Raw genomic sequence first — 22,557 nt, 5'->3', positions numbered from 1 at the left:
ATGTGCGCCGCCAGGACAGCGCGTCTTGCGTTACAAAGACCGGAAACAGCAAGGCGCGCATGCTCACAGGCTGTAACTTGCGTGTCAAAGACCGGAAGTATTCCGGAGTGAATAGAGTCAGCATCAGCGCCCATTGAGGGGGGGCTCTGCGGACAAAGGCGGCATATAAAAAGAATACAAAGAAGGATAAAAAGGAATAAAGTTTATAGGAAACAGAGAGAAAGGACCAAAAAATGTTTGTCCAACCTAAATTAAAAATCGAATATCGAATGCATGAATATGCAGCAGTGGACCATGACATCAATCACACCCCCAAATTAATCCATATGGCAACATGCCATCTACCCAAATACTCAGTCCGCTGCTGCATACACCATATCTATATATACATGCTTCTGTTCATTCATATGTGTGGGGGTTTGCTCCTTTCAGTGTGGTGAGTCAGGCAGGGCATGTTATATGATTCACCTACATGGCCCAGATTCATTGTATACAATGGTTTTATTGAATCTTGTGTTGTGTCTGTTGTCTTTAATAAATTTGATATTTTTATAGATGTGCGGCTACTATCTCGGTTTTCTTTTTCTTTTCCGCATTAATATTGTGTCTTTCATACCGTGTGCCGGCACTCTTACTGTTCTGCTCATTTTGTGCATAATAAATGGATGTAATGTGCTGTAAAGATTATACTGAAATGTTATGTTTGACATTGCTGCCATCTAGTGGTCAGAGTTAGTTTCTACTTCGCCAGAACTTTACAGGAAGTGTATTGTCAGAGGCAGTAACCTTTAACCTGGAACTGTATTTCCTCCATTTCATCACTGCTCCTGGATCTAGCAGACTGCATGCAGAGGAGCTCTTGATCTATTCCTGGACTAATGATGGAATTGTCTGTGAGTACTCTCACTGATGGAGTGAGGCTGCTGTATTATATGTAATGTACTGACACATATGTTTTGTTTATGTTTATATTGTAGTTTTACAAAGTTATTCAGAAAAGAGAATACATACAGATCTGATATCTCACGTTTCTTGACTTCTGAGTTATTGTTAAGCTGTCTGACTAGTGTTATACAACAGTTCAATAACGCGAAGCAGAACAATTAGCGTAAGATAATGGCAAAGTATTGTAGTATTGTGTTAATAATATAAAGTTATAAATAGGCGGAGTCCTAAATAGACGGCTACTCCTATTTATGAATATTAATTATTGATATTTGCATAAATATTGGTGATTAATATGCCCCCTTTACATAAGTAGTCCTTTTTTATTTTATTAAGAGTACATGGGCAGCACTATAGTAAAGGGGCCCTGTGTACAGAGCTGTATCCTGGATTTTACATATCTACTGTATATATGTGTATTATGCACACTATGTACTATAGCTTCACCACACTGAGATCTGCTCAGAAAGCTGATCTACATATTACTGCTTTATCCACAGACACGATATATGATCATACAGATGGCAGTACTATGTGAGAGCTTCTAAGTATAGAAAAACCATGTGCTAATGTTATAGCTTGTAGGTGACATTAATGGCTTTGCATGTTGAAGTCCCCAGAAAGACATATGTTTTTTTCTTTATTAGCATATACTATAATAAATAATATGTCATTAACCCATAGGATACCAGCGCTGTACATGTATGTCGCTGGAAACACGGTCACAAATCCCAGCGCCATACAGGTACAGCGCTCTGATCGGGCGGCCACAGGAGCTACTCCCGCCCGATCAGCTGCAGGGGTCCAGCAGGCACTGATAGTTGGACCCCTGCTGTATGCCTCGGTATTAACCCTTGCACTGCCACGGTCAGCGCTGACGACTGCATGTGCGGTATCCCCGTGGTGCTGTGACGTCAGCCTGCTGTCTAGCCCTGTCAGTCAATGGGGGGAGGGGTGTGGGTGCAGAGCACAGGGGGTGTTATAGAGCATTGCTCAGAATATTCAGCCCCGCCTCTGAGGGCTCGAACTGTTTATTTGCATATGAATCTCTGCAGCTATTTATCATACATAATCAGCATAATGAGCCCTACCAGGCAGTATGTATGGTCTAATAGGGTTGATTCTGGTGACAGAACCTCTTATGGACACCTGTGTATTTCCGATCACCGCTGTGCGGCGGGCAGTGTTAGGAACGGTGTGCCTGCTGAAATCATTCAGAAGGCACCCTGTGACAATGCCGAGGGGGGGTCCTGTGACACCCCCCATACCGGCGATCGCTGCTAACCGCAGGTCAATTCAGACCTGCGGTTTGCAGCATTTCCAGGTAATTCAGGTCTCCGGTGACCCGGAATAGGAGGGTGATCAGTGGTGTAATACACACCACCAATCACCCTCCGCAGATCCTGTGAGGTGGCGTGACGGAGGATGAGGATGAGGATCATCTGTGATTGGCTGGAGGGACTGACCTGGAGATAACGTCCTGGAGCTCCACTCTCCCCGCCCACAGACTTCTGTGTGAGTAAGGAGAGAGGAGCCCTGTGTCGGTCCATCTGCATCCCACACGATCTGCCGCCATCCGTGGCCCCTGAGACCCCATAAAGAGCCATCTGGCATATAAACATTTAGGGAGAGTTTTAGGTTAGGCAGGGGTAGTGGAAAAAAAATAGTTATTTTTTGTGTGCAGCACCCGGTCTGGGGTCCACAGCAACTTGTGCGACCCCCGTCCCCCCAGGGATGCTGCAGCTTGCCCCCCCCCCCCACATATTTTGGGGCGTAAGCGCATTTTATTTCTTTTTGTAGGTGCGCTGACTGTGGCCAGCACTCTTAGCTGTAAAAGAGCGCCTGCCCACTGTTAGCGCATCGCCCACCCCACCGCTGATCAGCTTGGTACCGCTGATCAGCGAGTTTTTGGGCTGTGAGCAATTTTTGGGGGATTCTGTTAGGTTAGGGTGGGTTAGGGTAGGGTATACATAAAAACACACCGCCCCACACACACACACACTAAATAAAGTTTTACACACACACACGCACTCCCCTTTAGCGTTCTAAGATGGCCCGCCGGACGTTCTCGGCCGAGGAGGCATATGCCCAGCTGCTCTCCGACTCCGAGAGCCCCAGTGAGGACGAGGATGACCCCACTTTCCTGTTGTCATCCTCGTTCTCCTCATTATCTAGTGATGATGATGAGCCCCAAGGCGACGGAGACGCCGCCACGCGGAGCCAGGAGCCCCCCATGCCAGGAACCCTGTGGCCCACACTAGTATGAGCAGCCCTGGGGCTCGTACTAGTTTTCCGGCCCACCAGGCAAGTTCACCTGATCCCTCTACCGGTGAACTTGGCTGGAGTACCCCAGAGGATTTTGAGCCCTTGATTCCTGACTTTGTTGGCCAACCAGGAATCCAGATTCGCACAGTGGGCTTCACTGAATATGACATTTTTTGTTTTTTTTCAGTGAACAATTTGTGAATCTGATGGTGGAGCAAACAAACTTGTTCACCCAACAGTTTATAGCCCAATTTCTCCCGGGTCAGAAAATACCTCATATGTGGATGTAGAGTGATCTGCGGGTGAACTACGCGGCTCAGAAGAGAAAGAGCGCTATTGGGATTTTGGACAACCAAAATCCCAATGGCGCTCCTTCTCTTCTGAGCTATGTAGTTTGCCCGCAGAGCACTTTACGTCCACATATGGGGTATGTCCTTACTCGGGCTACGAATTTTCGGGTGCTTTTTCTCCTATTACCCCTTGTAAAAATGAAATAAAAGGGGCTGCAAGAACATGTTAGTGTAAAAAAAGGAGATTTTGAATTTTCTCCTCCACTTTGCAGCTATTCCTGTGAAGACTGTGGAGAAATAAATTAAAATGGGGGAAGGGGATTATAAATTTAGTACTCCATGGAAGTGTGGTACTCCCTGAAGCAACCGTCAATACAGAGGCCCGGATGATCGGGGCACGTGTCACACTGAGTGGTGGTGTCCTTCCGTTACCCCCTCCTGTTACACACGCTGCACTTTTTTTTTTGGGACTGTCCCTTCTTTCCAGTATGGGGGAACCACACCTCGAAAGTGTTGGCCAAGGACGATCCGGGCGCCTCCAATTCCCGAGGTACTCCGGCCTGCTCTTTCCCGGTCAGAAAAGATCAGGGCCTTGAGGACTGCCTCCTAGAACTGCAGGAATTTCCCTGTGTTGCCAGCGCTCCGGGATAGTACAAAAGAGTTGTACAAGGCAACCTGTACCAAGTAGACCGCCACTTCTTTGTACCATGCTCGGGTTTTGCGCATGGCGTTTATTGTTGCCACCTTTTCTTCAAGCCAAACCCGAACAGAAAGGAGGGAGGGCCCCCTTCCAGGCCCCACCCATGTCCCGCCTCCATCCACGCCCATGTCCCGCCTCCACCCCTGGTCGCTGTCGCACCACAATCGTTACGCCCCTGATCCCGTCACTACAGAAATACAGCGCCCCATACCTCTTACATCCAGTGACATCTCTTTGATGCAGATGTTCTCTTTCCTCATCTTCTCCTTTCAGACCTTCAGACCAGACACCATTTTGTCGCCATTTTTCGTCTCTGCAGTTTGACAACAACAAAAAAAAATCTTAGTTTACTACTTTTCCATCATCCTCCCATCTTCTGGACAAATCATCCTACTACCCCCAATACTGTGCCGCTGTGCTCCCCAATACTATACTGCAGAAACAGATAAACCCCCTGATAATAGTAGTACCACACAGAGCCCCCCATATAAAATACCCCTTCTTTGTGGCCTCAGTAGAAGCCCCCAAATAATGTGCCAGTAAGAAGTGCCCCCCATAGATGCCCCCCCATGTGTCAGTAAGAAGTGCCTCTTTTATCCCCCCCAATATGTGCCAGTATAAGGTGCCTCTTCCCCCCCCTTCCCTTATATGTGCCAGTATCAAGTGCCTAATTTCTCCCCCCCAATATGTGCCAGTATAAAGTGCCTCTTCCCCCCCCCCTTCCCTTATATGTGCCAGTATCAAGTGCCTAATTTCTCCCCCCAAATATGTGCCAGTATAAGGTGCCTCTTTCCCCCCCCTTCCCCCCATATGTGGCAGTTTCAAGTGCCTCATTCCCCCCCCCCCAATATGTGCAAGTATAAGGTGCCTCTTTCCACCACTTCCCCTATATGTGCCAATTTCAAGTGCCTCTTTTCTCCCCCCCCAAATATGTGCCAGTATAAGGTGCCTCTCCCCCCCTTCCCCCATATGTGCCAGTTTCAAGTGCCTCATTTCTCCTCCTCCTCCCCAATATGTGCCAGTATAAGGTGCCTCTTCCCCACCCCCTTCCCTTATATGTGCCAGCATCAAGTGCCTCATTTCTCCCCCCCCCCAAATATGTGCCAGTATAAGGTGCCTCTTCCCCACCCCCTTCCCTTATATGTGCCAGTATAAGGTGCCTCTTCCCCCCCCTTCCCTTATATGTGCCAGTATCAAGTGCCTAATTTCTCCCCCCCAATATGTGCCAGTATAAAGTGCCTCTTCCCCCCCCCCTTCCCTTATATGTGCCAGTATCAAGTGCCTAATTTCTCCCCCCAAATATGTGCCAGTATAAGGTGCCTCTTTCCCCCCCCTTCCCCCCATATGTGGCAGTTTCAAGTGCCTCATTCCCCCCCCCCAATATGTGCAAGTATAAGGTGCCTCTTTCCACCACTTCCCCTATATGTGCCAATTTCAAGTGCCTCTTTTCTCCCCCCCCAAATATGTGCCAGTATAAGGTGCCTCTCCCCCCCTTCCCCCATATGTGCCAGTTTCAAGTGCCTCATTTCTCCTCCTCCTCCCCAATATGTGCCAGTATAAGGTGCCTCTTCCCCACCCCCTTCCCTTATATGTGCCAGCATCAAGTGCCTCATTTCTCCCCCCCAATATGTGCCAGTATAAGGTGCCTCTTTCCCCCCCCTTCCCTTATATGTGCCAGTATCAAGTGCCTCATTTCTCCCCCCTCCCAATATGTGCCAGTATAAAGTGCCTCTTCCCCCCCCTTCCCTTATATGTGCCAGTATCAAGTGCCTCATTTCCCCCCCCCCCCAAATATGTGCCTGTATAAAGTGCCTCTTCCCCCCCTTCCCTTATATGTGCCAGTATCAAGTGCCTCATTTCTCCCCCCCAATATGTGCCAGTATAAGGTGCTCTTTCCCCCCCTTCCCCCCATATGTGGCAGTTTCAAGTGCCTCATTCCCCCCCCAAATATGTGCCAGTATAAGGTGCCTCTTTCCACCCCTTCCCCTATATGTGCCAATTTCAAGTGCCTCTTTTCTCCCCCCCCCAAATATGTGCCAGTATAAGATGCCTCTCCCCCCCTTCCCCCATATGTGCCAGTATCAAGTGCCTCATTCCCCCCCCCCAAATATGTGCCAGTATAAAGTGCCTCTTCCCCCCCTTCCCTTATATGTGCCAGTATCAAGTGCCTCATTTCTCCCCCCCAATATGTGCCAGTATAAGGTGCCTCTTTCCACCCCTTCCCCTATATGTGCCAATTTCAAGTGCCTCTTTTCTCCCCCCCCCCAAATATGTGCCAGTATAAGGTGCCTCTCCCCCCCTTCCCCCATATGTGCCAGTTTCAAGTGCCTCATTTCTCCTCCTCCCCAATATGTGCCAGTATAAGGTGCCTCTTTCCACCCCTTACCCCATATGTGCCAATTTCAGGTGCCTCTCTTCTCTAAAAAAAAAAAACTTTTACTTACCTCCAACGATGCGATGCAGGCCTCTTCCCGGCCTGTGTACCGTGGTGTACGGCTCAGGCGGCGTGATGACGTCATTGCGCAGCCTGCAGTGGCCTCTGATAGGCTGCAGGCACAAGGCCCGCAGCCTATCAGAGGAACAGGGGAGGGAGACGCCTCTCCCTCCCCTGCCGCAGCACAGCCGTCTGTATCGCTGTCCTGAGGACGGTGATACAGATGACTATGGATATGAGGCCTTCCACAATGGAAGCGCTCATCTCCCTGTGCCCAGCCGCCGCCGCCATCATTCACAGCTGATCCTGTGCCCGGGTCTGACAAAGACTTGTACCCGGGCACAGGATTGCAAACCCGGACTGTCCGGGTCATTCCCGTATAGGTGGCAACCCTATATCTGAGCAATGCTCTATAACACCCCCTGTGCTCTGCACCCACACCCCTCCCCCCATTGACTGACAGGGCTAGACAGCAGGCTGACGTCACAGCACCACGGGGATACCGGGCGGGAGTAGCTCCTGTGGCCGCCCGATCAGAGCACTGTACCTGTATGGCGCTGGGATTTGTGACCGTGTTTCCAGCGACATACATGTACAGCGCTGGTATCCTATGGGTTAATGACATATTATTTATTATAATATATGCTAATAAAGAAAAAAACATATGTCTTTCTGGGGACTTCAACATGCAAAGCCATTAATGTCACCTACAAGCTATAACATTAGCACATGGTTTTTCTATACTTAGAAGCTCTCACATAGTACTGCCATCTGTATGATCATATATCGTGTCTGTGGATAAAGCAGTGACATGTAGATCTGCAGATCTCAGTGTGGTGAAGCTATAGTACATAGTGTGTATAATACACATATATACAGTAGATATGTAAAATCCAGGATACAGCTCTGTATACAGGGCCCCTTTACTATAGTGCTGCCCATGTACTCTGCAGAAAATAAAAAAGGACTACTTACATCACACACCACTTGAATTTGTCTCTGATCTAGAGCTCAATAAAATATAAAATATAAATTTTATTAAAAGCCTGGAAGGGGTTTTGAACGCATGAACACTACATGCAAAGCAAGTGTCTTACCACCAAAGGTGGTGATTTTTTTGATCTATGAGATGTAGTATAGCAAAAAACACAGTAAAATTAAGATCCCTTGTGACACTGACAAGTGAAGGAAGTGAGATATCAGCGTCACACATCATTTAAATTTGCCTCTTATCTAGGGCATGATAATATATAAAAAAGATTTTGAGGCTGAAAGGGGTTTTGAACTCAGAAAGCCTGGACATGGGGCAACAGCAAAACCACTGAGCTACCAGCTTGCCTTGTATAAGCTTGGGATTTTTGTTCAACTCATTCTCACTTTGACCTATGAAGAGCATAAGTCAAACTCAGATATGAGGGTCAGGTGTCAGGGTCAGGTGTCGGGGTCAGGTGTCAGAGTCAAGGGTCAGGTGTCAGAGTCAGGGGTCAGGTGTCAGAGTCAGGGGTCAGGTGTCAGAGTCAAGGGTCAGGTGTCAGAGTCAAGGGTCAGGTGTCAGGGTCAAGTGTCAGAGTCAAGGGTCAGGTGTCAGGGTCAGGTGTCAGAGTCAAGTGTCAGGTGTCAGGGTCAGGTGTCAGAGTCAGGTGTCAGAGTCAAGGGTCAGGTGTCAGGGTCAGGTGTCAGGGTCAGGTGTCAGGGTCAGGTGTCAGGTATCAGGATCAGGTGTCAGGTGTCACATTGGTATTATTTCGATACTTGACTATGATATCTGATCATGTCCTAAAATGAACACTGTACAGCTGTGCCCCCTCACAGTAATATGCCCAGCTGTGCCCCCTCACAGTAATATGCCCAGCTGTGCCTCCTCACAGTAATATGCCCAGCTGTGCCTCCTCACAGTAATATGCCCAGCTGTGCCCCATCACAGTAATATGCCCAGCCATGTCCCCTCACAGTAATATGCCCAGCTGTGCCCCATCACAGTAATATGCCCAGCCGTTTCCCCTCACAGTAATATGCCCAGCTGTGCCCCATCATAGTAATATGCCCAGCTGTGCCCCATCACAGTAATATGCCCAGCCATGTCCCCTCACAGTAATATGCCCAGCTGTGCCCCATCACAGTAATATGCCCAGCCATGTCCCCTCACAGTAATATGCCCTGCTGTGCCCCCTCACAGTAATATGCCCAGCCGTTTCCCCTCACAGTAATATGCCCTGCTGTGCCCCCTCACAGTAATATGCCCAGCTGTGCCCCCTCACAGTAATATGCCCAGCTGTGCCCCATCACAGTAATATGCCCAGCCATGTCCCCTCACAGTAATATGCCCAGCTGTGCCCCATCACAGTAATATGCCCAGCCGTTTCCCCTCACAGTAATATGCCCAGCTGTGCCCCATCATAGTAATATGCCCAGCTGTGCCCCATCACAGTAATATGCCCAGCCATGTCCCCTCACAGTAATATGCCCAGCTGTGCCCCATCACAGTAATATGCCCAGCCATGTCCCCTCACAGTAATATGCCCTGCTGTGCCCCCTCACAGTAATATGCCCAGCCGTTTCCCCTCACAGTAATATGCCCTGCTGTGCCCCCTCACAGTAATATGCCCAGCTGTGCCCCCTCACAGTAATATGCCCAGCTGTGCCCCCTCACAGTAATATGCCCAGCTGTGCCCCATCATAGTAATATGCCCAGCCGTGTCCCCTCACAGTAATATGCCCAGCCATGTCCCCTCACAGTAATATGCCCAGCCATGTCCCCTCACAGTAATATGCCCAGTGGTGTCCCCTCACAGTAATATGCCCAGCTGTGCCCAGGGCTGTCTTTTCCACAGGGCAAAAGGGGCAGCTGCCCCGGGCCCAGTTGCTCCTGGTGGCCCAAGGGAGCTCAGTCAGTCACCGTCCTGAGGGGTGGGAGAGGTGAGACCCCATAAGCTATGTATGTGCTGTACCCCCTGATTACTCCACAATGTTTTTTGTGCCATTTTGGCTAATAGAAGAGGCCGCTGCCCCCTCACGTAGTGCAGTGTAATCTGCTGACGGATTACATTACGGTTGCCCCTGGCCGGTATTACCACCATCAGCACACGGGGGGCAGTATTTAGATCTTTAGCTTCTTTCATTGCTGGTAATTTTCCTTAACCCCTGCAAATTGACTGCATCTCCATTTTTGTGGTGTGGTCGTACAGGAAAGGCGATCGCACCGCCCCCCCCACCCCCAGTCATTGAACCCCTCAGATGCCACATTCATTGCTGACCGCGGCATCTGAGATTGAAATTAAAGCCTTTCAGGGGTAATCTGCGGTTGATGACGTCATCACGTCACTGTGAGATTTCGCATGGTGTTTTCAATCTCGCGATCAAATAGATAAGGTGAGTCTGGTTTTTTTTTGGCAGCCATTTCAGGAAAAAGTAGATTCATTACCAGGAAGGCGGCGAATCAAATTTTCCCTGAAATTCGGATCAAAGTCAATTTGTTTGTGTACATAAAGTACACATAGTTTTCATTGCTTCATGTTGTAAGGAGACACAGTAATAAATCACCCTTTGTTCACCCGCCTGGCGAACAACGTAAAAAAGAAAAAATAAACTGCACAATTATTTTTTTTCCCCACTTTCTAAAAATGAAACGAAAATCAATCAGAAGTTACAGAATATAAACCCCGGACTGGTGGCCATAGAAACGACAGCTTGTCCTGGAGGAAACACGCCTTCACGTGAAGGGACGGGGAATTGTTTACTCTTTTCTCCAGTATTGAAGGGGCTGTAGAACCAATAAATGTAATTTCAATATAATTCAGCAGAAAAACCAAGTTACCTCTCTCTTTACTTCATTATAATGGCGCCCCCTGGTGCTTAATCTGTATAGTAATGTGATGTCCACCTGCCGGGCTGGTCGCATCTGCTCTATTCTTTTCTTCAAGAGCCACCATGTAATGATAGAAGTTGTGAAAGTTACAGGGAGAGAGCTGCATCAGAAAGGGCACACCCATCAGCTATGATGGGGTGAGAGCTGCAGCAGAAAGGACATGACCCTGAGCCATGATGCAAAGAGAGCATGACCTAAACTGATAAGACAGGACAAGTAGACAACAAGGGCGAGACGGTGACCAAGACATGAACTAATGGTTTTATTTACGAAATTCAGATCCAGGTTTACATGAACCCCATAACTGCGGTGTTTTGTGTTCAACAACATTCATACTGGACATCATTGAGAGCGGTGTCATCTCCTCTGCCTTGTGGTTCCTCCACTTTGGTTTTGATACCACAGATCCCATCATAGCAAGGACGACTCCAACCTTCAAAAGTTCCCCAGCGGCCACCATATCCGTTCAGAGCTTTGGGATCTGAACATAACATCTCCAAGTTGTTGGCCGCTGTGTCATCTCCATCACCCTGAGGGGGTTCAACCTGCAGCTTAAAAACTGCTAAATGTTCTTGACAACGTAAAATTTAAGTCCATTGTCCCCATCTGTGGAGAAAGAACATAGTGTGGATGGTTATTTACCTAGTACTTGTCACTTCATTATCATAATAGAGATGCCTACAAGAACATGTATGGTACCTACAAGAACATGTATGATGCCTACAAGAACATGTATGATACCTCCAAGAACATGTATGATACCTCCAAGAACATGTATTGTACCTGCGAGAACATGTATGATGCCTACAAGAACATGTATGATGCCTACAAGAACATGTATGATGCCTACAAGAACATGTATGATGCCTACAAGAACATGTATGATACCTACAAGAACATGTATGATACCTACAAGAACATGCAGGTATCACAGAAAGATAGAAAATCTGAGTTCTAGGCGAACACAGGGCGTCATACACCAATTCTTAGGCCTGCTGGAGCACTTTAGATTCAAGTCGAATTCATTCATACCCTCTAGTGTTGAGCGAACATGAATCCGAATTTCCTTGCATTTATTGTGGTAATCAATACATTTTTCCTAAAATTTATAATCACCTGATCCGCTTGCTTGCGGAGAGGCTATCTGCTCCCATCTGGCTTGAAGAAAACCCTCCAAGGGACCTGTGGTGAGCCTTAAGACGTCATCACATGATCACGCTCGCTGTAGGTCCTTTCGAGGTTTTTCTTCAATCAAGACGGCACAGAAGACCTCTCTGTAATCAAGCAGATGAGGTGAGTATTATGATTTTTTTTTAGCCCTGGATTAACCCCTGAACTGTGAGTCTTGGAAGCCACGAAAGGCATTGAATGTGGCATCTGAGGGGTTAAATGATCATGGGAGGGGGGGGGCATGATCGGCGTTTCCCATCATTGTGCCCACTCTATACAATGAAAAGTGATTTGTGACGAAGTACTGCGAAGCTGACAAATTTTTCAAAACTTCGCTCATGTCTAATATCCCACCGTTGGACTGAGGTCGCTGGGGCCCACCAGAGGAAATGATTCTGAGGGCCCACCAGAGGATACGATTCTGAGGGACCACCAGTGGAAATGATTCTAAACGGCCCACCAGAGGAAACGATTCTGAGGGCCCACCAGAGGAAACGATTCTGAGGGCCCACCATAGGAAACGATTCTGAGGGCCCACCAGAGGAAACGATTCTGAGGGCCCACCAGAGGAAACGATTCTGAGGGCCCACCAGAGGAAACGATTCTGAGGGCCCACCAGAGGAAACGATTCTGAGGGCCCACCAGAGGAAACGATTCTGAGGGCCCACCAGAGGAAATGATGTAAAAGATGTAAAAAAATATTAATAAATTCATACTTACTCTCATCCTTTTGTTTGCGTAGAGCCAGCCGCCGCCATCTTGATTATAGATCCAGTGCGAAATCTCACGCGGCCCGTGATGACGTCATCACGTCGGCAGGCATGGTGACATCATACGTCACTGCACATGGGATATCATGCAAGATCTTCAATCAGGATGGCGGCGGCCGGCTATTCGCGCTCAAAAGGATGAGGGTAAGTAGGATTTTGTTTTTAATTTTTTAACGCCATTCAGGTAAAATCTATTTGTTACCACAAAGCAGAAGCAAATTTGCCGTCGCGGCGAATCGAATTTTCCCTGAAATTCGGATCAAAGTTCAGTTTGTGGACTACGATTCGCTCAACACTAAACATCACACTTTGGCCTCATGCACACGACCGTGGTGTGTTTTGCGGTCCGCAAATCGCGGATCCGCAAAACACGGATGGTGTCCGTGCGCGTTCCACAATTTGCGGAATGGCACGGATAGCCTTTAATATAAATGCTTATTCTTGTCTGCAAAGCGGGGACAAGAATAGGACATGTTATATTTTTTTAGCGGGGCCACGAAACGAAGCAACGGATGCGGACGGCACACGGAGTGCTGTCCACATCCTTTGAGGCCCCATTAAAGTGAATGGGTCCGCATCCGAGCCGCCAAAATGGATGCGGACCAAAACAACGGCCGTGTGCATGAGGCTTTTTCCCGACTTTTCTGGTGGAGGAGGTGGAACTGATAAAATATCGGCCCCTCGCTCTGTTTGAGGAGGTTGGTCGTTCCCTCTCCCATGAGGCCCTCTCCCCATTCTAAGATACCCCCCACCCCATTCCTGAGATGCGCCCCCCCCCCCCCCATTTGTTTTGTATCCCTATAGGGCAGTGCTTTTCCTAGGAGGCTTCTGAATCCAGGTTTCTCCTGAGGTGGAGTCTTGTACGAGGTCCACCTTCCCAGCTCAGAGACTGCTGTCAGTCAGGAAGTAGGACCGCCCACATGACTCTTAAAGGGGTTGTCTCATTCCATTAAATAGCATTTATCATGTAGACATAGTTAATACAAAGCACTTACTAATGTATTGTTATTGTCCATATTGCCTCCCTTGCTGGCTGGATTCATTGTTCCCTCACATTTTACACTGCTCGTTTCCATGGTTACGACAAGTGATGAGCGAAGTTGTGAAAAATTTGATTCGGTAGCTTCAAGGAATTTCACAAAGAAATTTGGTTCGTGAGAAATGACTTTGACACGTGGCGAATTTCTTTGTATGTAGCGGGCGCAATGACGGGGAATGGCGATTTTGTCGTCCCCCCTCCCCCGTCACTGAACCCCATGTTGCTAATCGAGGCATCTGACATTAAAAATTGAGGCCTTTCAGGTGTTAATCAGGTTGAAAAAAAATAAAATCATACTTACCCTCATCCATTTGCTCTCGGAGAAGCTGTGGCGTCCATCTTGATTGAACACACAGCGCAAAATCTCACACGGTGACGTGGTGACGTCATCACTGACGTTGTCACCCCACCCGGCCAGCGCCCTAGTGTGGTAATGTCACACGTCACCCCACACAATATGGCCGCAACATCCATCCACGAGCAAATGGATAAGGTGAATGTTTTAGTTTTTTTTACCGCCATTTCAAGAAAAATAGATTTATTACCATGAAGCGCGAGGAAATTCGGCTTTTTCCTCAATTTCAGATAAAAGTCAATTCGTTTGGCTTTGATTCGCTCAACACTAGTTATGACCACCTTGTAATCCAGCAGCGGTGGTCGTGCTTGCATACTGTAGGCACTTTTCACTATAGTGTACAAGCACGACCACTGCTGCTGGATTACAAGGTGGTCGTAAACCATGGAAACGAGAAGTGCATGTGATTTAAAAATGAATCCAGCGAGCAAAGGAGGCAATATGGATAATAACAATACATTAGTAAGTGCCTGGTATTAACGTTCTCCACATGATAAAGGTCATTGGCTGAAGACAAACAACCCCTTTAAGCATAGAAAAGCAGAGACTTAAATGATGACATTTTGATATAATTCTTCCCATAGCACCATATAACGATCCGCTCAGCTCCTCCTGCTCTATAACGTGATGCCTGCAGATTGCAATTCATTTTCATGGTGACAGGTTCACATTAAGGGTCTCCAAAGACCTAGAGGGCACTATAAACGATTGAGGAAGGAGGACAAATATTCTCTATCACAGCCGATGAGCTCGAAGCTACCTGTGATAGGAACCATATCTAAGGCCGACCATACATTTTAGATAGCATCTGGGCGACAGTTATTTCTCCTGACCTTCCCACACACATCCAAACATGCATGTCTTCTCAGTGAGAGGAGAGACATTAGCCACCAGCAGACACCTACGATGGTGGCTTATATCAAGTGAGAAGAAGAGGACCAGGCTTTTTGAAGTCTCAAATGCCTTGCCCTAATTTCCTCAGACATCTGCTGCTGGTGGAGAGTCAGGAGACTGCTACATTCAGTAGATGGATGGCCTGTCCCAGTGAGATTGGAAGGACGTGTGGCCTCATCTATGCATGGGTGCTTCCCAATCTGTCCTCATCGGTCACTATGCCTGTGCCCCAGCTCAGCTCCTTCAGAAGTGACCTGGACATGAGCGAGGACGGGGTGACAAAGATGTGTTTAATAAGACAGTTGTGTGGACTTACTGTGATACTCTAGATGTAATCATTCCTGCAGGAGACCCGTTTAGGTATTCACAGAGCAGTCCGATTCCATGGAGGCAAATGACCCACTTCCCTCTCAACCATATGTGATTATATAAATAAAAACACTGACAACATATTTCTTAGTGGAATAGAAATGGCCGAAGTGCTTTATTAAGGGTAACCAAAATTAAAACCAATAAATAATTTAATAAATTAATAAATAATTAAAACCATCAACCATAACAATAAATACCAATTTCAAACCATCCATATAGACCAAGATCCACTCAGCATCAGCTGAGCGATACAGCCCCTCTAATAAAGCACAGCGACAGGTAGCGCAAAATTTAAGGGAGGGAGGGCGGGCGCTGTCCAGATCCGCGACAACTGCCCTGAGGTAGCGGCGAACCTGGAAATATAAAGGGGACAAATTTCCCGCCTTGCAGGCAGGAACAAATCACAGAGCTGGAAATCTCCCCCAGCAACAGGGTAGCAACCAATTAACAGCTCGGCTTCAGTTGCTATCCAGAAAATCAAACATAAACAAAACCAGCTGTAACCGGAATCTTCTTCTTGAGGTAAATTCACCTGAAAAATAAGGCGGGAAGGGGAAGAAAATGGGGAGAGAAAGGGGGGGGGGGGGGAGAACACAAACTCCCTAATAATTTTGTCATAAAATATGGGGTCATTGCCCCCATGTGTCCCCCAAGCTAAACGCTCTGGTGGGCCCTTACATGGAGGCAAATGACACCACTTCCCTCTCAACCATATGTGATTATATAAATAAAAACACTGACAACATATTTCTTAGTGGAATAGAAATGGCCGAAGTGCTTTATTAAGTTAACCAAAATTAAAACCAATAAATAATTTAATAAATTAATAAATAATTAAAACCATCAACCATAACAATAAATACCAATTTCAAACCATCCATATAGACCAAGATCCACTCAGCATCAGCTGAGCGATACAGCCCCACAAGCCACGCCTAGCATAGGCGAGGCCCCCCAAAGCACCTCAGCCATTTCTCAATTATATTTTGAAGGCCCAAATTAAATACATCAATTCCTACATCCGAAAGATGGACATTGTCCGATCTATAGAGCCCAGGAACGAGGCCCTCTAGGTCTATGTGTCTATAACTAAACCCGCCCATTATAGGAAGAAATTTCTCCAATGCCCTATTGACCCGTTTGCGAATTTTTTCAAGAAAAATACCCTCCTTACCTGACCATATTAAACGAGGGACTATTTCAGAAAAAACTAAAGTAGTATCTGGAAGCATATTTCGCAACAAGGACAAATCCCTCTTCATCACCCATAATAATTCGCAAGTTTTCAATCTCCCAATGTCATTACCACCAAGGTGAAGCACAAGGAGATTGGGAACAGGCCATTTAACTAATAGCTTACGGACTTCAGACAATACTCTCTTCCAACCCAACCCTCTAACACCCCACCAAAAAACATGCAGGTCAGCAGAATCAAAAGTTAAATTCTCAGAATATATTCTCTTCTCAGCTCGCTTCTGAGCCCAGAAAATAAAGGAGTGACCCACAAACCAGACCACCAAGTGACTACCTGTGGAAATAGAAAAATATTCAGACTGGTAAAATTAAATCTGGCCTAACATATAACTTAACCCGATGAGAGTCCCACCGCCCAATCCTCTTGATAATTGACTCATCCAACCCAACCCGCGCCGCCTCTGTAGCCGCGCCAATCCTGAAGGAATGGGAGGAAATTTTACAAGAACCAAGATTCAATACAAGCAAACATTTCTTTAATACAGAGCCAAATTGGAATCTAGTGAGCGGAAAACCATCTTCATGCACTAAAAACGGACCACTACACGCTGAGCGAACCTCCAGCCAAGACCTTACTACCGCCACTGGACATAACTCAGAACCTTCCCAAGCATTTAATCTAATAAATCTACCTCTCCCATATTGATCAGTTTTTGACCTCCTGAGAAAGATTTCAACTACATTACCCTTCAGGGAAATATCAGAGAAGTCCAAACCAGAACAAACTCTACGGCTGACCGCAACTAACTCGCTGATCCTTAAGGCCGCAAAAAATGCTAAAACGAAAGCAGTGCGAAAAAGTACAGACTCAAAACTATCAAAGCACACCCTAGGCAGGGTATTACATAATGCTCCTAACAATGGGATAGAAATTGGCCTCCTCCTATCTATGTTCGGCAGGCCCCTCCTATAGCCCTTAAGCATCTGTTTAACCTGAAAGTGAGAGGACAACGGCCGACTACCATACAATTTCTGAAAAAACGAAACCCCTGCCACTATCCTAGCTACCGACGAGGGGGCCAAATTCCTCTTAAGCAAACTAGCAACAAAAAATAACCCACAACTTAAATCATCCCCTTTAACACTGACCTCAACTGAATTAACAAAGTTCAACCAGTCCTGCCATGCAGCAGCATACGCCGCCCATGTTCTTGGGGCCAAAGAATGTTTAATAGCATCACCTATTAGTCCCATATCAAATCGCATAGATGATGAGGGCACGGACTCCCTTCCATCTCCGCTTCTGGAGCTAGATCCCGAAACTTCAAAAACTGAAAACGAGATAAGGCATCAGCTAAAACATTAGATGAACCCACCACATACCTTGCTTTTATCCAAATAATATTAAATAAATACTGCATACAAAAAAGAACTAAATGTCTCAACAATTTAACTACTACATCACACTTTGAAGAAAGAGTATTGATAGCAAAACAAACCCCTTTATTATCTGAGTGTAACAAAATTCTTTTATTCTTAAAATAACCACCCCATAACACCACTGCTACAATCACTGGAAAAAGCTCCAACAGTACAATATTTCTTGTCAGACCATTGAGCACCCATGATGACGGCCACTCTTCAGCGGACCATTTACCATTCCAAAATGCCCCATAGCCACGGCTTCCAGCAGCGTCCGTAAACAGGCCCAAAGCATCAGATTCAACAAATTCTTCCTGCCAACAACTAGCACCATTAAAGTCCTGTAAAAATTCAAGCCAAATTAACATATCCTCTTTCAAACATTTAGTCAATCTAATATGAGAAGTTGGAGACACTAAACCCCTAGTAGAAAAATAAAGACGTCTGCAAAAAACCCTGCCTATGGGAATAACTCTACTAGCAAAATTCAGATAGCCTAACAAGGATTGCATTTCCTTCAAACTACATTTTTTCCTACCCAACAATGAAACTAATAAAGACCTAATTTTGACTATTTTCTCAACCGGCAGCCTGAAAACCATATTTTCAGCATCAATGACTACCCCCAGAAATTCCAAACATCCGCAAGGAGGAACAGTTTTTTCTGCTGCTACAGGAATGCCGAAACAAGAACAAATGTCTAAAAATCTAACTAACAAATCCGAACAGAGGTTAGAATCAGGAAAACCAATAAACAAGAAATCATCTAGGTAATGTAAAACCCCTCCCCTTCTAACATCAAACTCAACAACCCACTGAATAAACGACGAAAAAGCCTCAAAATAATAGCAAGACAATGAAAACCCCATTGGGAGACATTTATCAAAATAAAAATAACCATCAAAATGAAAACCTAATGAATTAAAACCTGATGGCAAAACCGGCAATAAACGAAAAGCGGACTTAATGTCCGCCTTTGCTAATAGCGCTCCCTTACCAAAAGACCGTAACAACGCCAATGCATTATCAAATGAAGCGTATGCCACTGAGACCTTAGACTTATCCACCATGTTGTTTAAAGAGCTTTTCTCAGGATACGACAGGTGATGGATAATTCTAAAATCACCAGGCTCCTTCTTTGGCACAACGCCCAAAGGAGAAAGCCTAAAGTTCTCAAACGGAGGCTCTAAAAACGGACCAGCAATTCTATCCAACTCAAGCTCCTTCTGCAACTTATACCTAACCACCTCTTTATGTAGAGATACTGATTTCAGATTCTCCACCCAGCAGCAACCAACCCCCAGGAACTGAGGCACCTCAAAACCGTACTGAAATCCTTTAAAAAGCAATTCAGCTTTCTGACGATCTGGATAATGGACGAGCCACGGTAGCATTTCTGCTAACCTCACTGGACTCGATGCTTTTTGCAACAAGCTCCCTGGTATTCGGTTGCTGCTGGCCGGACTGTGAGTTCCTTTTGAAACAGCGAGACATGGGGTGGGTACCTCCACAAAAGGAACATTCATGCCTAAAACGACAATTACTTAACCATTTGCAAGTGGCCTCGTTAAAGGCAAAACACACACCTTTTCTCATATTGGTCTGTGAAGGATTAGATGACTTAACTGGAGCAGCTTCCTGGGGCAACATCAAATTCACCCACAGACCAATATCCTTCACCCCCCATTTGAGAGACGGGTGCACCGCTAGCTTTTGACGGAATGTTTCGTCATACTGGAACCACGCCATTCCGCCAAAATTCCGGTATGCCTCTATAATTATATCCAGATGCTGAAAAAGACCTGAACAGAGCTCAGGATGCTTCTCCCCAAGAACTGCTGAATAAACACAAAAGGCTTGCAGCCAGTTATTAAAAGACCTGGGGAGAAAACGCTTCCTTTCTTCATCCACTCTATCATCCTTTTTAACAACCTGCTCTTTTGCGGACGGCAATAATGACATTAATTCTACATACTCTAACCGCCACACACGTTCTTTAACATTACTACTCAGATGAAAACCCAGCGGTGAAACCTCACAAGCTAGAGCTTCTTTAAAACAAGTCTCCTTTACTCCAACACCTTTTTCAATATTGGGTAAAACACTGGCACAATCAACCCCAGGCAACCTAGCCTGCTCAGAACTAGAGCTCCAGACATCTGAAGCTGAATTAACCTTTCGCCTGCCAGTGACATCCACTAGCAGCTTAACCAAACCAGCCACCAATGCTGAATCAGACGTAGACAAAACATTGAGGATCTCACCAACAGGACGTCCCTCCTGGACTGGACCAGCAGCTGCAGCTGACTGTTGTGGGGATCTGCTTAAGGGGCCTGGAGACAGCTCAACCACAGGAGGTGGGAGCCTCTCAACAGGGGGCCCTAAATCTTCTTGCAGGAAGCTTTGAGAAGCACAAGCCTGTGCTGGCAGACTTCCACTGGCCGCTTGCTGATGACGTCTCCTAGGACTCGCCGCTTGCAGATGACGTATCTCTGGGGAAGTCGGATGCTGATGATGCTGCCCTCTGGTGGCGCTGGAACTTGCCGCACCAAGCGGAACGATGCTCTGTCCTCTTGACACGCCGCTCTTAGAGGACCTACGGCTCCCACCAGAGGCAGTACTATCGACCCTGCTGCTGCGCCGGCGCCCTGCATGTGGAGGGGGAGGAGTATAAGAGCTCCTAGTTTTGCGAGCTCTTTTGCGAGGCAGCGCAGACAACTCCTCCTCCCGGCACAGGGCGACTAATGGCTCTTCTTCTTGCAGCTCCGGAACAGGTCCCCTTCCTTCTGGCTCCCTCACTTCCACAGCAGATAACCGGGGCAGCGGCGACGTCGTCCTCAGAAGCGATGGCGGTGGCAGTAGAGACGGCGGCATCAGCAGGCAGGTCTTCAGCCACTCTTCTCCTCCGGCAGACTCCGCTCTCACGATCAGCTGGCGCAGCAAATCCTCCATCCTGGTCCGGCGCTGTCCAGATCCGCGACGACTGCCCTGAGGTAGCGGCGAACCTGGAAATATAAAGGGGACAAATTTCCCGCCTTGCAGGCAGGAACAAATCACATAGCTGGAAATCTCCCCCAGCAACAGGGTAGCAACCAATTAACAGCTCGGCTTCAGTTGCTATCCAGAAAATCAAACATAAACAAAACCAGCTGTAACCGGAATCTTCTTCTTGAGGTAAATTCACCTGAAAAATAAGGCGGGAAGGGGAAGAAAATGGGGAGAGAAAGGGGGGGGGGGGTAGAGAACACAAACTCCCTAATAATTTTGTCATAAAATATGGGGTCATTGCCCCCATGTGTCCCCCAAGCTAAACGCTCTGGTGGGCCCTTACATTCAGGGCGGTGTCATCTGCTTTTCCTTGTGATGCTTCCACCTGAATACAGACACATATGAAAACATAGCTTTATATGACAACCATGAATACAGGGAAAACTGGCCAATAGATCCTCCACCAACCACTGCTGCTGCCATCCCACCATGAACACTTCTTCCTCCTGACACCTATTATGACCATCTGCTACATGACAACTATAGACGTCAATCAATCCCATGTCTTTTAGCGGAAGACATAGCACCAAGATCTAGGAATACCCATTATTGAGCCCCCAGATCTTCAGAGGTTTCTTAATGTACCTTTAGGTTGAATCCTACGGCCCGAGAGTTAGGAGGACATCGCTCTACATCTCCCCAGGTGCCCCATTTGCCGCCATTAGCAACTGAAATCCACTCTCCGTAGCTCAATGCTGCCTGTATTAGTAATAGCACTGCAACCGAGGACCACATCTTCTGGACTGAACGTCAGGTCACCTTCACAAGTGGTGGAGACCTCATGTCCAGGTGTGAATTTATAGCCAGGCTACAACGTGGCACCAGGACTGTTTTTTCTTTAGGACAACCTCTTCTTAATGGTGTTTGCTGTAGTTTTCTAAGTTAATTATTTAATTAAGGGTAGGATGGGGGGGGGGGGTATTGTTCTAGAAACTTAACATAGAGAGGAGGAAGATGAGGGAAGTAAATGTATTCAGACGAGTAGATAAGTCTTACAATTCGAACGCTGACCATTCATAGTGGATGATAGTGTTGATTTGATTTGGCTGCTTCGTGGATTTTTACAAAAAAAGTTCACTTTGTGACAAATTACATCGTTATGAAGCGCATTTCTTTGAAAATAGCGGGTACAATGGACAAGGTCCTTGATCCAAGGCTGCCGCACATAAGTTCCTATGCTAATACATTGGAGTCTATGAGAGAAGCGCGTGTTCAAGTCTATGGGAACTATAAAAAAGTTGAAATAAATAAATAAATGTTTTTGAAAATGTAAAAAATATAAAAATTCAAATCACCTTCCTTTCCCACAAATCAAAATACATAAACAATAAAAAAAAAAATACCCACCATGGGCCTCTCTGTGTGTGAGAACGCCCGTACTATTAAAATATAAAAATATCCCATACGGCAAAATGGAAAAAAAAACTGAAAATGATTTTCTGGGACTCCGATCGGAACTCTCCGCTGCCACCAATGATGGGGGGGGGGGGGGGGGGGGGGGGCCGCACACTGGCCACCAATGATATTAATACAATAGAGGGAGGGGGGCCGAGGGGGCCGCACTGGCCACCAATGATATTAATACAATAGAGGGAGGGGGGCCGGGGGGGCCGCACTGGCCACCAATGATATTAATACAATAGAGGGAGGGGGGGCCGGGGGAGGGCCGCACTGGCCACCAATGAAATTAAAACTGGGGAGGGAGGGGGGGGTCTGCCCCCTGCTGCCTGGCAGCCCATGATCTCTTACAGGGGGCTATGATACGCACAATTAACCCCTTGAGGTACAGCACCT

At 46.8% G+C, this 22,557-nt stretch overlaps 1 protein-coding gene across 2 annotated transcripts in view; it reads right to left on the bottom strand.

Moving 5' to 3' along the window:
- Window positions 1-21,542, bottom strand: part of LOC120986617 (vitelline membrane outer layer protein 1-like) — a 40,859-nt gene extending 19,317 nt beyond the window's left edge. Inside the window, exons 1-4 of one of the 2 annotated variants that reach the window (XM_040415277.1) lie at window positions 21,349-21,542; window positions 21,047-21,088; window positions 15,044-15,111; window positions 10,967-11,105 (exon numbers count right to left, since the gene is read on the bottom strand). In XM_040415277.1, the coding sequence (XP_040271211.1) occupies window positions 11,087-11,105; window positions 15,044-15,111; window positions 21,047-21,088; window positions 21,349-21,498 (279 nt within the window). In that variant the 5' untranslated portion in view covers window positions 21,499-21,542 and the 3' untranslated portion in view covers window positions 10,967-11,086. Of the gene's footprint in view, window positions 1-10,966; window positions 11,106-15,043; window positions 15,112-21,046; window positions 21,089-21,348 lie in introns of those variants that run through there. The other variant, XM_040415276.1, reaches the window with a different exon arrangement.
- Window positions 21,543-22,557: the final 1,015 nt, after the last annotated feature.

This window comes from Bufo bufo, chromosome 1, assembly GCF_905171765.1.
Source record: "Bufo bufo chromosome 1, aBufBuf1.1, whole genome shotgun sequence".
Taxonomy (NCBI): Eukaryota; Metazoa; Chordata; class Amphibia; order Anura; family Bufonidae; genus Bufo; species Bufo bufo.
This window is presented reverse-complemented; position numbering and strand designations above follow the sequence as displayed.